The sequence below is a fragment of the Choloepus didactylus genome, chromosome 2 (genome assembly GCF_015220235.1).
Source record: "Choloepus didactylus isolate mChoDid1 chromosome 2, mChoDid1.pri, whole genome shotgun sequence".
NCBI lineage: Eukaryota > Metazoa > Chordata > Mammalia > Pilosa > Megalonychidae > Choloepus > Choloepus didactylus.
Genome location: NC_051308.1, coordinates 233,798,379 through 233,814,127, shown reverse-complemented (window position 1 = coordinate 233,814,127; position 15,749 = coordinate 233,798,379). Strand labels below are relative to the sequence as shown.

Sequence of the window (15,749 nt, the reverse complement as noted above, 5' to 3'; positions counted from 1 at the left end):
TATAATGTTTCTTTATTAGTCCTTTGAAATTTTTAAAATTAAAATTATCTGATAAATTATTCCATTTATGTTCTTCTAACAATTAATTAACCCATGCAGTAATAATAGCAACAGAAGTAGTGATGCTTCATTTATTGCCTAACTCTGTAAACCTATGGGTTATTTTATTTTATTTAATTCTTACTCCTGTGAGGTGAATATTATTGTTATTCCATTTTACAGCAATGAAACTGAGTCTTAGCAAGAGGTTAAATGACTTGTTCAAGCACACATGCTATGTGTCTGTGCCAAGATTTGAATTTATGAGATCTCTCTGAATCCAAAATCTCTATCCACTATTCTATTATTTCCCTAAGTGAATTGCATCCACTGGTCTTATTTCATTTGAGAAAAATTGTTCAAATTATACACAGAATACACTTGTCTTTAGGTGGCATGTTAATGTAAAAAAATGTTACTTTTGCTTCCACATTCTCAGTCCATTGTTTGCTGTCTTCTGCTGCCTCTGAAGGTAGAATATGAGATAGATGTGAAGAAGGTTCCAGAAATCTCAGACATAAAATTTAAACCTGTTCTTATTGCCAGTTATTAATTTTTTTTTTATTTCAGTTTTATTGAAATACATTCACATACCATACAATCATCCATGGTATACAATCAACTGTCCACAGTATGATCACATAGTTATGCGTTCATCACCACAGTCTATCTCTGAACATTTTTCTTACATCAGAAAGAACCAGAACAAGAATAAAAAATGAAAGTGAAAAAAAATGAAAGTGAAAAAAGAACACCCAAATCATTCCCCCATCCCACCCCATTTGTCCTTTAGTTTTTATCCCCATTCCTCCACTCATCCATACACTAGATAAAGGGGGTGTGATCCACAAGGTCTTCACAATCACACTGTCACCCCTTGTAATCTACATTATTATATAATTGTCTTCAGGAGTCCAGACTGCTGGGTTAGAGTTTGGTAGTTTCAGGTATTTACTTCTAGCTATTCCAATACATTAAAGCCTAAGAGGTATTGTCTTTCAAATAACTTAAATTGGAATCTAGCTATTCCAATACATTAAAATCTAAGAGGTGTTATCTTTTAAATAATTTTTAATTATTAAAATTAATTTTAATTTTAAAAAAGTGTTAATTTTAAAAAGATTTGTGTGAGTACCCGTTTTCTGTTTGTCTTTTCACTAATAGTTTCTTTCTGCCCTCCTGCAGCAGCGATTCCAGCAGTAGTTCAAGTGATGACTCCCCTGCCCGGTCAGTTCAGTCTGCAGCAGTTCCGGCACCCACTTCCCAGTTGCTTTCATCTCTGGAAAAAGATGAGCCACGTAAAAGTTTTGGGATCAAGGTTCAGAATCTTCCAGTACGCTCTACAGGTAAAATTTGGTACTAATGTATTTTTCTTCTCTGCCGTTCTGGGGAATGAGATAGACTGAGCAACTTGAATTTTAAACTTTGCAGTGTAAACAAGTTTTCCCTTTTTGTTTCATTAATATTTAATGCCATGTAGGAAAAAGCAAATGATTATCATATCTTTATGTAATTTAATTTCTAGGTTGTTACTCTTGTTAGATATATATAAAGATTGCTGAGTGGGTGGTATAATAAGAAAGGATGGGGTTCTGCTGGTTTGTCTTGAGTATTTTTGTTGACTTAAATATGCTTTCTGGATTAAACATTTTAGTATTGGGAAGATTTGGTATGATGAAATTTTGGAAATACTAATACTGTTTTGGTTAGAAAGAATTTTATTAAGTTGGCATGGAGTCTTGCATTATGTGAAATAACCTTGGACATCAAATTATGATAGGAAACCCATTTCAGACTATACACATTTTAAATGAGAAAAGCAGTGAATAATGGAAAAGTTAGTTAAAAGCTATACTGTAGTAGTCTCTCTTTTACTTCTGATAATTTTAATTGGCAGTTGATCATAATATACTGTTATTCCATTGTGTGTGTAAACAGTTAAAAGCGTAGATGATCAAACCAATTAAAGTATTTCTTAGCTAAGTACATTTCTGTAATTATTTAAAATTTATTAAAATAGCCTATAAAACTTAGATACTAGCTTGTGAATAGAGATATTGAGACGAATTTTGATGAGCTTTTGACATAGATTGTATGGTAAATTAGAGATGGACAAGGAGGTAAAATTGGCTTGCCTTTCCATACAATTTTTGTTTTTATAGTGAAGCAAATTAACACAAGACCCCTAGATGGTATGATTCCTCTGTAAAAGGCATTAAAATTGTTTAACATGTTAAATGCCACTTTCCATATAATTGTATCATTGAGAAGATTCTGGGAAAGCTTGGCTTTCCTTCTGAAGTCTTTAAAAAGCTTATATATAAATGTATAAAAATTTATTATGAAAGTTTTCAGCATACCTCAAAATAGAAGGAATAGCAAAATGAACTCACATTTTGCCACACTTGCTTCATCTATCTTCTATTTTTCTTTTCTTGTTGGGTTTTTTTTTTTTGTATTTTAAAATGAATTTCTGATGTTATGTCATAGCATATTGACTTACAGATAAATACTTCTGCATGTATCTATAAGATATAAGGGCATTTCCTACATGACCACAGTACCATTCTTACCTAATAAATAACCAATAATATCATCTAATGCTAGTCTATTTTCAGAATTGTAAAACTCTTTTTAGAGTTATTTTATTTGGAAAAGTAATGTTTTAATGCTATAACAAACTGAGGTAAAAAATCAGGCTAAAGATCTAATAGCTTGCTTATTGAGTTGTAACTAAATTAGAAAAAAAAAATAACTTGTTTTTGTTTGGGAATTTAGATACAAGCCTTAAAGATGGACTTTTCCATGAATTTAAGAAATTTGGAAAGGTAACATCAGTGCAAATACATGGAACTTCGGAAGAGAGGTATGGTCTGGTATTCTTTCGACAGCAAGAGGACCAAGAAAAAGCATTGACTGCATCAAAAGGAAAACTTTTCTTTGGCATGCAGATTGAAGTAACAGCATGGATAGGGCCAGGTAAGAGGCAAGGAAACTGAGTTTTAGTGTAATTTGTATCCAACTTATGAAGGGCAGTATATAATCCTGAGTATTGACACCCTTCCAACTTTTTTTTATTGACGTATGTCCATTATCTTCTCTTTTAAAATGTGGTTATATTTATTGTTCACCTTAGTAGAAATCATTGTTTTGGTTAGATTGTTCTATAAAAGAGAAATGCTTTCTTTTTAAGTCTTACAGAGCCTAGTCCCTGGTTGAGTCCAGGGCTTCCTAAGAGGCGGGATTGATTGAGATTAAGAGATAGTTCTTAGGGGGATGACAACAGAATTATCCTGAATTAGAAAGCAAAATACTTGTTAATATCTATTTGAGAGACTGGTTAGACCAGTTTTTATTTCCATTTTGCCCCAGAACAAATTGGGAGCTGTTATTCTAGCATGCATGACCTTGAAACATCCTGACAGAGAAGAATACCTAAGTCTTAGGGGTGGGACCCATTGAGAATTTCAAGAGTAAACGAAGTGTTACTTCACTGTTAATTTTTTCAACAAGTTCCCTCAGCTTTTGTATTCTTCTCTTGGTTTTGAATTAACAAGGGGCATCTATTCCTGAACTTGTTTATAATTTTTCAATTTGTGAGTATTCAAGTCCATCATTTCAGTGATTTAGTTTCTTAAATGTAGATTTTTCCCATAATACTGAAGTACAAATTAAAACTCTCTTCTCTTATTCTGTCCCCATCCCACTTACAGAAACAGAAAGTGAAAATGAATTTCGCCCTTTGGATGAAAGGATAGATGAATTTCACCCCAAAGCAACAAGAACGCTCTTTATTGGCAACCTTGAAAAAACCACTACTTATCATGACCTTCGCAATATCTTCCAGCGCTTTGGGGAAATTGTGGTGTGTTGCATTTTACAATAAAAACAGTTTTAGATCTTTGTCATAAAGCTATAAAGCATAGTGCAGATTACGTTTAGATAGATGATTTTTTTTCTCATCTGTTCTGTGTTTTTTTGTTTGTTTTTATTAGAGAAGTTGTAGGTTTACAGAAGATTCATGCAGAAAATACAGAGTTCCCATATACCACCTTTTTCAAAATATATAACATATGTTTAAATTATTTATATGTATATGCTCATATTTGAAAGAAAAATTCCTGGAAGGATACATAAACAGTTAACAGTGATTATCCCTGGGGAGTGGAATAAGAGTGGGTATGGTTAGCAGGACACTTCACTCATCACTTTAGATTTTTCTTTTATCATGTCCATATTATACTTTTATAATCAAAATTTAAGTTTTTGTCTTTATTCAAGACACAATAATAGATTTGACTATTATAGTTTCTAAAAGTACAAGGAACAGTATACTTAAGAAGACGTTTTCTAGGGTCATCCAATTCCTAGAATATAAACAGCCACATTTAAAAAAAACGATCTTTTTTTGGTAATTGATGGTGGTGATGATGCACAACAATGTGAATGTAATTAACATCACTGAACTATATACTTGAAAGTGGCTCAAAGGAGAGAAAGGTAAGTTGTTACACAATAAAAATTAAAAAAATTTTTTTAATTAAAAAAATAGTCAATTGTGTTTGAAGTCAGAGCCATTTTCTCAGGCACCTCTCATACAGATGTGTCCAATAAAAGTTAATTTAGTAAAAACAAATTAATGGAGGTTCAAAGGATGTAACACTATAACAAAGGGAATTGTTAAGCCTCCTTAAAATTCTTTTGAACAAGGTAGATTGTAAATTAACTAACCAGAAATAAAACAAACAAAGAAACAAGTGAAACCGATACATAAGTAACAAACTTAATCACTTCATTTAAAAGTCAATTCTGGCTCTAAAACTTGAGTAACAAATACCTACAAATATTTTAATGTAGATACTGATAGGTTTTTTTTTAATGCAATTTTATTGAGATATACTCACACACTGTATAGTCCATCCAAAGTACATAATCAGTGGCTCACAGAATCATTATATAGTTGTTCATTCATCACACACAATTTTCGAGCATTTTCATTTCTCCAAAATAAAGAAAAAATGTATAAAAACAAACAAAAAAGAAATAAAAAACACTCAAACCATTCCATACCTTATCCCCCTATTATTTATATATATTTTTGTCATTATTTTATTACCCATCTGCCCATATACTGGTTAAACGGAATATCAGTCACCAGGTTTTCACTATTACACAGTCACACTATAAAAGCCATATGGTTACGAACTTATCATTAAGAATCACGTCTACTGGATTACTATTCAAAAGATACAGGTATTTCCTTCTAGCTATTCTAATACACTAGAAACTAAAAAGGAATTGTATAATGAGAAAGAATAAACTCCAGATTGACTTTTTGACTCTGAGATCTCTCAGCCAAGGAAACTTTATTTTGTTTCATTTCTTTTCCTCTTTTTGGTCAAGATGATATTCTCAATCCCATGATGCCAGGGTCAGGCTCATTCCTGGGGTCCTGTCCCTCATTGCTAGGGAGACTTACACCCCTGGGAGTCATATCCCATGTAGTGGGGAGGGTAGTGAGTTTATTTGCCAAGCTGACTGAGAGAAGGAGGCCATATCTCTGCAACAAAAGAGGTTCTCTGGGGGTGACTCTTAGGCATAATTATAAGGAGGTTTAACTTCTCCTTTGTGAGAATAAGTTTCATAAGGGCAAGCTCCAAGATCAAGGGCCTGATGTTAAATTGGGATTCCCTAATGCTTGTGGGAATATCAGGAGTTCCCCAGGTGAGGAAGTTTAATATTTCCACATTTTTCCCCAGTGCCTCAAGGGGACGTGGCAAATATTTTTTTATTTTCTGCCCAAAGTACTCTGGGGTGCATCGGAGTATCATATTAACCTGTACAGAATAAGTAGATCTCACTTCCCATTCAAGGTGCCATGCAACCATGTTGTTTAAATAAACATGGGTTTTATAATAATATGGGTTATGTTAGAAAGTGTGCTACAGAGAATATAAATTTTGTACCAAATAAACATCTCTTAAGTAACAGTCAAAAGTCAGAAATAGATGTCATTGCTGTAAGAGCTTACAACCTATGAACAACAAGCCTTGTTGCACACTCCACTCTACTGTGTCATTGATTGCCCAATCCCTGTCCATGTTCTATTCCCTAGTACCTATGCTCTCGAATTCACTTCTCAGCATTTGCTCACTATAATAAGTGTATATTAGTGAGGCCTGACAATATTTGTCCTTTTGTTTCTGGCTTATTTCACTCAACATAATGTCCTCAAGGTTCCACCGTATTATTAACACCTTGTTTTAGTGTGGTACATTTGTTAACAATTGATGAAAGAATATTTTTATAATTGTATGTAACTGTAGTCTGTGGTTCACATTAGAGTTTGCTGTGTTGTATGGTCCTTTGGTTTTCTTTTGTTTTGTTTATAATTTTTTTATTCTAGTAACATATATACAACCTAAAATTTCCCTTTATATCCACATTCAAATATAAAATCCTTTGCTGTTAATCATGTTCACAGTATTGTGCTACCATCATCACCATCCATTACCAAAACATTTCCATGAACCCAAATAGAAACTATAGAATTTAAGTATTAACACCCCATTCCCTTCCCCCACTCTGGGCCCTGGTAACTTTTTTCTAGATTCTAACTATATGAAATTTGGTTATTCCAATTATTTCAAATCAGTGAGATCATATAATATTTGTCCTTCTGTGTCTGGCTTGTTTTACTCAACATGATGTCTTCAAGAATTAGTTGAATGTAGATGTCATTTGCTGGAAGTTCAGTTTTATTTTGAAGTTTTAAATAGAGTCACTTCTTATATTATGTAAGTAGTTAGATTTAGGGATAGAAAGATTTTTCTATTTCCCATTACTCAAAACTTGAGTCAATTTATTGTGAAAATAGTTAGGTCACAGCTTTGTACCCTTGAGATACGATATATTTTTCTGTGTTTGAAAAAATAGGGAAGCTACTTGTATCTTTCCTGGACTCTCTGTATGTTAATAACAGTAAGAAATTGCTCTGTTATGTTTGGGTTTTGGAGAGTAGAAAAATGTTTTGGATTATATGAAATGTCTAGAATAAGCAAATTCATAGAAGTTACCAGAGTCTGGGGACAGTTTGGGAATGGGAAGTTGTATTGCTTAATAGGTATATAGTTTCTGTTTGGGGATCATGAAAAAGTCTTCGTAGTGGATAGTGGTGATGGTAGCATAGCATTGTGAATGCAATTAATGTTACTGAAGTGTACACTTAAAAATAGTTAAAATGGCATTTTTAATATCTAAATAAGTAATTTTGGATAAGAGCAGCTATTGTTCTTTCAGGTGTGTGTGTCTGTGTCCATCTATCCTCATTTTATACACTGTTGCTCTAAGCAGAAGAGCCTCATATTTATATAATTTAGTCTCATGAACTAGTCTCATTTGTACTTGTGGCTGATCTAAACCATATTTTTTCAGGACTGGGGGCAGGAGATAGAAGTGGAAAAAGAAGTATTTAAAGAAATAAATCAACAAAACATTCATCTTTCTTTTTTAGTTATTTAAATTTTTCAATTTCTTTTAATTTTGTGGGAGTGTGATACACGCTTAATTCCAGGTGTATTTTCTACCTTGATGGGTGACGTTGAGTTCACTTACATCTCTGGGCTCCAGCTTTTTCTGTCTCTAGACAGTGATCTCTTGTTCAGTTTGCTGTTTGGCATTCTTGAGTATGTGAGTTGATGAAACTTTTTAGACCTACTTCTATTTGAATTTAGCTACTACTTAAAATTTTGGAGTTGTGTAAAAAGGTGTATTTGAGCAAATGGATGTATTCCCACTACCATGCTGAAAATGGAATGATTATTGTGCTTTAAGAGTTAAAGTTCTCAGTAGGGTAGGTGTCAGTATTCTATTTGAAAACCATAATCTCATCATTTGCTGTCACTGTTTAATAATAAGCAAATTTTGGCAAAATGGTCTGTGGCCTATTGATAACAGATTATGCTATTGCCAGAAGAACGTTTTTAGTGAGTCTACCCTCCAATATTCTTTGGAGACCATTTCTCTTAAATGGAGTTATCCTGGGCTTTTTTCATTCTACATGATGTTGAAAAGAAGCCTCTGTTTACCATTATTTTGAACAATTTTGAGTATAGACCATTGCTTTTTTCCAGACCCATCAAAGAGCTCTTTAAAGGCATTACTCGCTTGGCTGTTTCAAGTTTTGATTACTGGTTTGTGGCCTTTAAGGAGGCTTAGGTAACCATGATAGTTACTCTACAATGTATGACCCAGGCCATTATTGTTTAAGTAGAAGTTTCACCATCCAAGTGTCTGGTTTCTCTGGACTACTTTCACGTGTAAGCCAGGTTTTCTCACCACCTTCTTTCAGTAGGCAGGACAGGAGAGTCAGGCTTTTATGCATTCTGAACAGTAAAGTGTTGTGCTCTTTTAACAAGGATTATTTCATAGATTTTCATGATATGGGCCACCTTTTCTTGATTATCATAAATTTCTCTTAACACTGGTATTGTGGATTTTATTTTATTTATTTTTTGAATGCAATTTTATTGAGATATATTCATGTAACATATAGTCCTTCAAAATGTACAATCTGGTATTGTGAATTTTAAATTTTGAATTTTGAGTTGCAATGCAGTTGCTCTTCTGCGGAGAGCTTCACATGGGAAGGATTTCATGGTTTGTGACTACAAATGCTGTGCTCTACAGTTTTTTAGACTACTAATTTATAGCTGCTTTGAGCCTTAAAATTTTAACTTAAGAAAATGATTGTTGGAATGTGACTTTTTTGAGAAATAGCCTCCCATATGGACTTGGTTTATTCAACATTTTCTTGTTGGCACATCACTAAGTGATATTAATTGTCCTTTTCAGGATATTGATATTAAGAAAGTAAATGGAGTTCCTCAGTATGCATTCTTGCAATACTGTGATATTGCCAGCGTTTGTAAGGCTATTAAGAAGATGGATGGGGAATACCTGGGAAATAATCGCCTCAAGGTAAAGAAATTTGGATAAGTTATTGTGTTATTATTAATGATTTGTTTTGGTTTTCAAGGTTTGGGTTTTTGTAGGTGTGTGTAGGTGTGTGTGTATAGATATGGTACACTTTTTTTTTTTTTTTTTGCATTATACTGTGATCTGAATTAATACTTAGTAAACCAGTAGGATTACTCTTTTGTAGATTTCTATCTGAATGTAACCTGATAGTTCCTACCTGAGATGTTGGTTTGATGAGATTGCTGCTGAAGACTAGTTTTCTGGGAATTCTATAGTGAATAGTAATTGGGAACTTTACCAATAGAAATTTTGTCTTTTATTTTCAGCTGGGTTTTGGAAAGAGCATGCCTACAAACTGTGTGTGGTTAGATGGACTTTCTTCAAATGTGTCAGATCAGTATTTAACGCGACATTTCTGTCGATACGGGCCAGTGGTAAAGGTACGTGGGAGGGTTTGGTGTGTGACTTAAAGTTCCTTCTAATCCCCCCTTTTTTGCTTTCTGTCTTCCAATCCTAATTTCTAGTGCTACAGTTTCCTTTTCTTTAATAGCTCATGGAGTAAAATTTTCTTCTCCAAAATTTGGTCTATAGTGGCATTTGCATCTGTTACCTTATGATATACGTATTTTGAAAAACTATTTTGAACCAGCCAAGTTTTTTAAACTAATCTGCATAGTACAGTTAATTAGAATGTTTCTTAGGGATTCTTATTATTTCATTTTATATTAGAATTAGACAGTAATTATGTAATTAGTCATCTTCATACTAATAAGCTGTTAGACGTGAGGTTTTGTTTGTTTTTAAAAAAAAAGGTGATGACTTTAAAAAGGAAATTGATGCAAAAGAAGATTCATCTATCCAATATTTGTTATGTAACATGCCCACAATCCTAGCAGGAAAAGGGTATCTGGGCCCCCTTCCACTGAATAAAGGTAAAGCTTTAACTGTTTAAAAGCAGATTTACTCTGGTGGGTATGTTTCATAACTTTGACATTTCTGTAAATGTAGCTTTTGTTGTGTGGAGAAATAGACATTTTTAAAGATTGCCTAGAATACATAAAAATCCAGCAGCTTTAAGACAATACTACTACTTATATAACCAGAATTCACTGAAATGCTTTGTTGATTCAGTATTCCTAAAATTTTCTTCTCCCTTTCAAGGGTGTGTGAGCCACAACTAGAATTAAATACAGTACAGTATCCAGTCAACAAGGAAAATAAGTTAAAATACAGAAAAACATAATAAAGGCATATAATATACCCCAAGCCACAATATCCACAATTCTAAACAGTCCCTGCACATTTTATAGTGTTTTCACTACAACATACATCATCAGGAAAAGCCTATTTTTCTAGAATTGTGTGTGTGTGTGTGTGTGTGTGTGTGTGTGTGTATTTTTTTTTCCTCCCTTGGCAGTGTCTTACAACTTAGGATTTTGTTGGGACTGACAGCGAGTCCAGTAGATGAGGTTCTTATTTGGTTTTTGTTTTGTTTTCTTTTGTTTTTTTCAGGTGGTGTTTGACCGCTTAAAAGGCATGGCCCTGGTTCTCTACAATGAAATTGAATATGCACAAGCAGCTGTAAAAGAGACCAAGGGGAGGAAACTCGGTGGGAATAAAATTAAGGTGTGCAAAATGACTTTAAACAGAAGGAGAACAAAAATTGTATTTATCTCATCCCCTTAATAACTGGCATTTTGCAGGTTGCCAACCCAGAGGAGTGGTTTATAGGACGTGTATTACATGTCCTCAGTTTTAAAGGGGAATGTTATAATTATTATACTAGGCTAAACAAGGTCACAGGCTTTTAATCCCTAGCTGCAGAACCGTGCCTAAAAATCCTCTCATTCGAAGAAGTGTGCTTCTCTGTGCTTCCGGGTACCCGATGCTCACGTGAACCCTCTTGGTGCTGCAGCTCACAGTAACCCATGGGCATTGGCACACCCAGGAGCTCGAAACTTCCTGAATGATCCTCTCTTCCTCTTCTTTCCTCCTCTCCTAAAGAGTGGGTAACCACTGGAAGCATGATCTTTTGTCTGGTGTATTTGTTTGAAAATCTTGTACTTTGTGGTAGTTTGAAGGGAGTTGTACAATAACTGCAATGATTAGATTGAAATAAGTTTCTGAAATAAAATGATAGGGTATTGATAGATGATGGGTGTCATCTCTTCTTATGATTTGAAAGCCCAGGTGCATATTTGTTTTATGTTCTAACTATGGCTCCAGCAAATTTATGCATGACTGGGATTGCTGGATTTAGTTGATTTGATTATTTAATTGACAGCCTAGAATACTGATAAGTATTGTTGTGTTCCATTTTACTTTTTCCACTCCTTCAGGATTAGGTTCTGGAACTCTAAATTACAATTCTTTGTCAAGATTCGTGTGGAACTTGAGAAAAATTTTAGGTTAACAAAATACAGTTTCAGTTAGGACTGTTTTACTAAATTGAGATAGCTTATGCGTTCCTGAAATTTATCCAGAAGGGCTATGTTGGGAAGAACTTGCAAGTTTGATAACACTCTCCATAATGAAAATCTGAAACTTGCATTGAACACCTGCTTTTCTTTTTTTCAAGGTGGATTTTGCAAATCGGGAAAGTCAGCTGGCTTTTTATCACTGCATGGAGAAATCTGGTCAGGATATCAGAGATTTTTATGAAATGTTAGCAGAAAGAAGGTAATGTGATCTAAACCTACCTGTGTAGCTTGAATTTTCAAATTTCTAATACATATTTAGGTGGGATTAAAGTACTTTATAAACTTTTAAATATTCTGCATATTTAATAATGACAGCTTCTAGGTTTTCACCATGCCGTTCATGTGCTCTTATATTTGACTTAAAAAAAAAAAACTTTCTGAAGATTATAAAGAACTTTCTCTTCAATTTGAATCTCTTAATCAAGTAATTTATGAATCACTTTACATGCATAACTTGGGAACTTCAGCAATGTGGAAAATAAATCTTATTTCCCCTTGTTAATATTTTCAGTCGTGATAATGTAATATTTGATATTTTTTCTGCTACATGTAGGAAATATATAACAGTTCAGAATCATGTAAGGTCACACAGTGAAAATCAGGCTATTTCCTTTAGCTTAAAACAGTCCCCAAACTGATGATTGATTACTTTTTAAGCTAATATGTTAAAACATCATTACATAATGTCGCCAGTTTGTCCAATAATTGATCACTTTTGACTTTGGAAACTATTGTCCATTTGATAAAGCTGTTTGTCCAGGCATGCCTCTGCGGTCAAATCCTGGAATGTTACCACTAGATCTCTTCCCCTGTACGTGTGTGTTAGACAAAAGGCTTTGTGTGAGAAACACCTTTAGACACTTAAGGTATGACAAGGGCTCTGTGATAAGGATGAGCCACACTCTGATCCTGCTACCAGAAACCTGTTGGGTGCATTTCCTTCCTACTGTCTTCTCTCCTTGCCAGTTCACTTTTATTTAAGTCATAGAAAATACATATCTCTTTGAGACATTTCCTAGTGGAATATTGTTTAGTGGTCATTGAATACTTGGAGCTTTTAAAATGAAAAAATGTCCGCCACAGCCAAATTCTTAAAAGCTCAAACTTGTAAGGTTTTGATGGGTTTCTCACTAGTGGGTCATAATCCAGATTCCAGAATATCAAACACCAACAGTCTTATAATAAAAACAATGCTTCATAAGTTCTAACAAAGGTGGCACACTAATACAAAATGTTAGTAATAGGTAAAACTGGGGGGAGGAGGGAGGACTTTCTGCATGATTTTTCTGTAAACCTACAACTACTCTAATTAAAAACAAAACAAAAATGGTCTTCCAGTTAAAAAGTCAATCTCGATGAGAAAGCAATTCTTTCTCAGGTGTATGGTGTGTACGTGCATGTGTATACGCACATGCAAGAGAGAAGGTATGTGTCTGTAGGGAGAGGAAAAACTTTCTCAATCCTGGCAACCCGAGTAGTAGTTGGAAATCAGTGTTGATACTGAAGATTAAGTACATTAAATGCTTGCAGGAATTCTTATCCACAAGTGAGTGGAAAGTGTGTTGGAGGCCTAGCTGCACTAATATAAAAAATCCATTAAAATCCCATGTGCAGATTAAATATTTTTAAAAGAGCAATGTCACGGAAGGGTTGGATAATGCTGTGTGGGTGTTAATTTTAGTACATTACCACTTAAATTCACTCATTTTAGTGATCTTTGTTCTTTGTGTCTTACCTTGGTTATTTATTTCTGTAGAGTGGAGTTTGACTTCTAAAGTAGGAAGGGGGAGGGTGTGAGACTTGGGCATCACTGTGGCCCAGTTTTGCCCCATTTGGTTTCATGTGGCGGTGCCTTTGGAGTGCATTCATTGCAGTAGAATTTGAGACTCTTGACTGGAGGAAATAGAGTGGAAGGAAGTCATCCCACAGAATAGTTGAAGCATGAATGAAAAAGGCTTTTCCTCTAGGATAGTTCAGTTCAGTAATACAAAAATAACTCCTATTAACACAGGGTTTTTGCAGTTCACAAAGTGGTAGCATTGCATTTGATACTTCAAATATTATGTCAGGGAGGTAGGGGCATGACTATTGTTGCGTTTTACTTAAGAAGGGAACTGAAGATCAGATGGCTTAGTGACTTTGCTAATCAGGTCACAGGCTATGAAGGTTGGCCTGGGATAAACCCAGGGCTCCTCCCTGCTAGTGCATTGAAACTTACACTCTAACTATTCCTCAAGATGAATTTAGAGGGTTACATGACAATATAGATGAATATCCTACCTGCTTAGGGTAGTTTGGGTGTTGTGCAGTCATGAAACAATTATCTCAAAACCTGCCCTTCTGCAGTCCCATGGGGACTCTGCCATAGCCCTTTGTGCATGGTGCAAAGACTCAGTTGTGTTATCTCTTCTTCAGTTGTTGTTCCTTGAGGGCAGAAACTCTTTATTTCTTTTTGTAGTCCTAGGGCCCAGCAAAATATTTGCAAAATAATTATTAACCTGAACAGTGCTCTAGTTCTGTTACACATGTACTTCTGACTTCTACAACTTTTTCATACTTTTGGATATAGTTTTAGTTTGCTTAATTTTTAAAATATCTTGATACTGTGTTCTTAAAATATGACTTCAAGCCTCCTATTGATGTGGGCAGTCAACTAGTGACCATTCTGGGTGTTGTATTCACTTTATAACATTAGAAAGCATATAGTGCACTCACCTTTATATATGAAAGTGGTATGTCCTTGGAGTTTATATTTATGGTGGTAATGAGTTAAATTAGCCTAATTCTTTGCCCAATAATATTTATTTGCAAGATGGCTTGCCAGTGTTTAGGCAGAGATTCTCCTTTCGAATTGCAAAAGGATCATCTTTGAACCACGTTAAACCAGATATCATAGCTATATCATAAACTATTCTCTTTGGCTAGAGTTCAGTGTAAATGCATATAATAATATGTTGTTGATGCTTCCTTTTTTTTTTTTAATTAGAGCAGTTGTAAGTTTATAGAAAAACCATGCAAAAAGTATAGAGTTCCTATATAACCCCTCTCTTTCACACACACAATTTTCCCTATTACTAACATTTTGAATTAGTATACCTTTGTTACCATTGATGTAACAGTATTATACTAATTATACTACCAACTATTGATGCTTCTGTTTTTGAGTGTTAAGTCTAGATGTTTCATTTGGTTTTAAAAGGGGTTAGGACATCATCCGATAGCAGGTATTGACAGATTTTTTCCAAAGTTCATTCTCTCAACAAATATTTGAACACCTGCTGTGAACCAAGCACACTGTTATAAGAGCTGGAGAAATGGTTGCCAAGAAGACAAAACCTGTGCTTTATGAACAGGCTTACGTTCTAGTTTTGGTGTGTTTTAGTGAGCCACTAATGGCAATACTGTTTAGAATGAGCAAGCCATACCTGCTTGAGATAACACAACTGTTTGAGAGTAAACTAGAGTGAAAGAATTGGCCTCTGCTACAGATTTATTTCCTTTTATATAGTATACTGTGTTTGTGTGTAAATTTAATCTTATTTTGAATGCACTGTGACAGGTCATTGTGAGAAAACCCACAGTGAATTCCTTTATACATTGAGGACTCCTCCTTTTGATGCTTGTATCATTCCTGATTTGCTAGTTGGCAGTTGGGGAAAGGTGGCAACATTTACTGACAGCCAGGTTATACCTACCTTTAGGCTAGGACATCTCCTTTAGAGCCCTATGAGGAGAAGGTATCATCATCATTTTACAAGTGAGAAGGCAGCTCAGATCAGAGAGAGTAACTAATACCCAAAGTTTTTTTTTTTTAATTGTGAATTGACAAAGAGATGTTAATCAGTATCATTCAGGTCATAGAGACAGTGGCAAGGTTTTAATTAAGTTAACTATTTTTCCCAGACAGTGCATTTTTTTCCTGAACTGTGGTAAGAATATTTTTTTGCAGAAAAATAATTTCAAAAGACTTAGAAATGTGGGCATGTCATGCTCCATTTAATACTAGTATCTGTTATAAGTCACTACATACCACCCAATTACCAAAAGAATTTTAAAAAGGGCTAAACCAGCACTGTCTCCAATAGAAACATAATGCAAGTTACATATGCGGCTTAAAATTTTCAAGTAGCCACATTAAAAAAATTAGAAGTACGTAGTTTTATTCATTTCTCAGTATATGTATCATTTCAGCAGATAATCAATGTAAATAAGTTACTGAGATATGCTTTTTTTTTTCCTTCAAACTAAGCC

General features: G+C 34.2%; 1 protein-coding gene across 2 annotated transcripts in view; it reads left to right on the top strand.

Moving 5' to 3' along the window:
* SPEN (spen family transcriptional repressor) overlaps window positions 1-15,749 on the top strand; it is an 86,718-nt gene that overhangs the window by 59,148 nt on the left and 11,821 nt on the right. For both annotated transcript variants that reach the window (XM_037828420.1, XM_037828421.1), the window contains 7 exons: window positions 1,225-1,385; window positions 2,818-3,018; window positions 3,753-3,904; window positions 8,893-9,018; window positions 9,345-9,458; window positions 10,531-10,644; window positions 11,597-11,697. In XM_037828420.1, coding sequence (XP_037684348.1) covers window positions 1,225-1,385; window positions 2,818-3,018; window positions 3,753-3,904; window positions 8,893-9,018; window positions 9,345-9,458; window positions 10,531-10,644; window positions 11,597-11,697 — 969 coding nt within the window. The remainder of the gene's footprint in view (window positions 1-1,224; window positions 1,386-2,817; window positions 3,019-3,752; window positions 3,905-8,892; window positions 9,019-9,344; window positions 9,459-10,530; window positions 10,645-11,596; window positions 11,698-15,749) is intronic.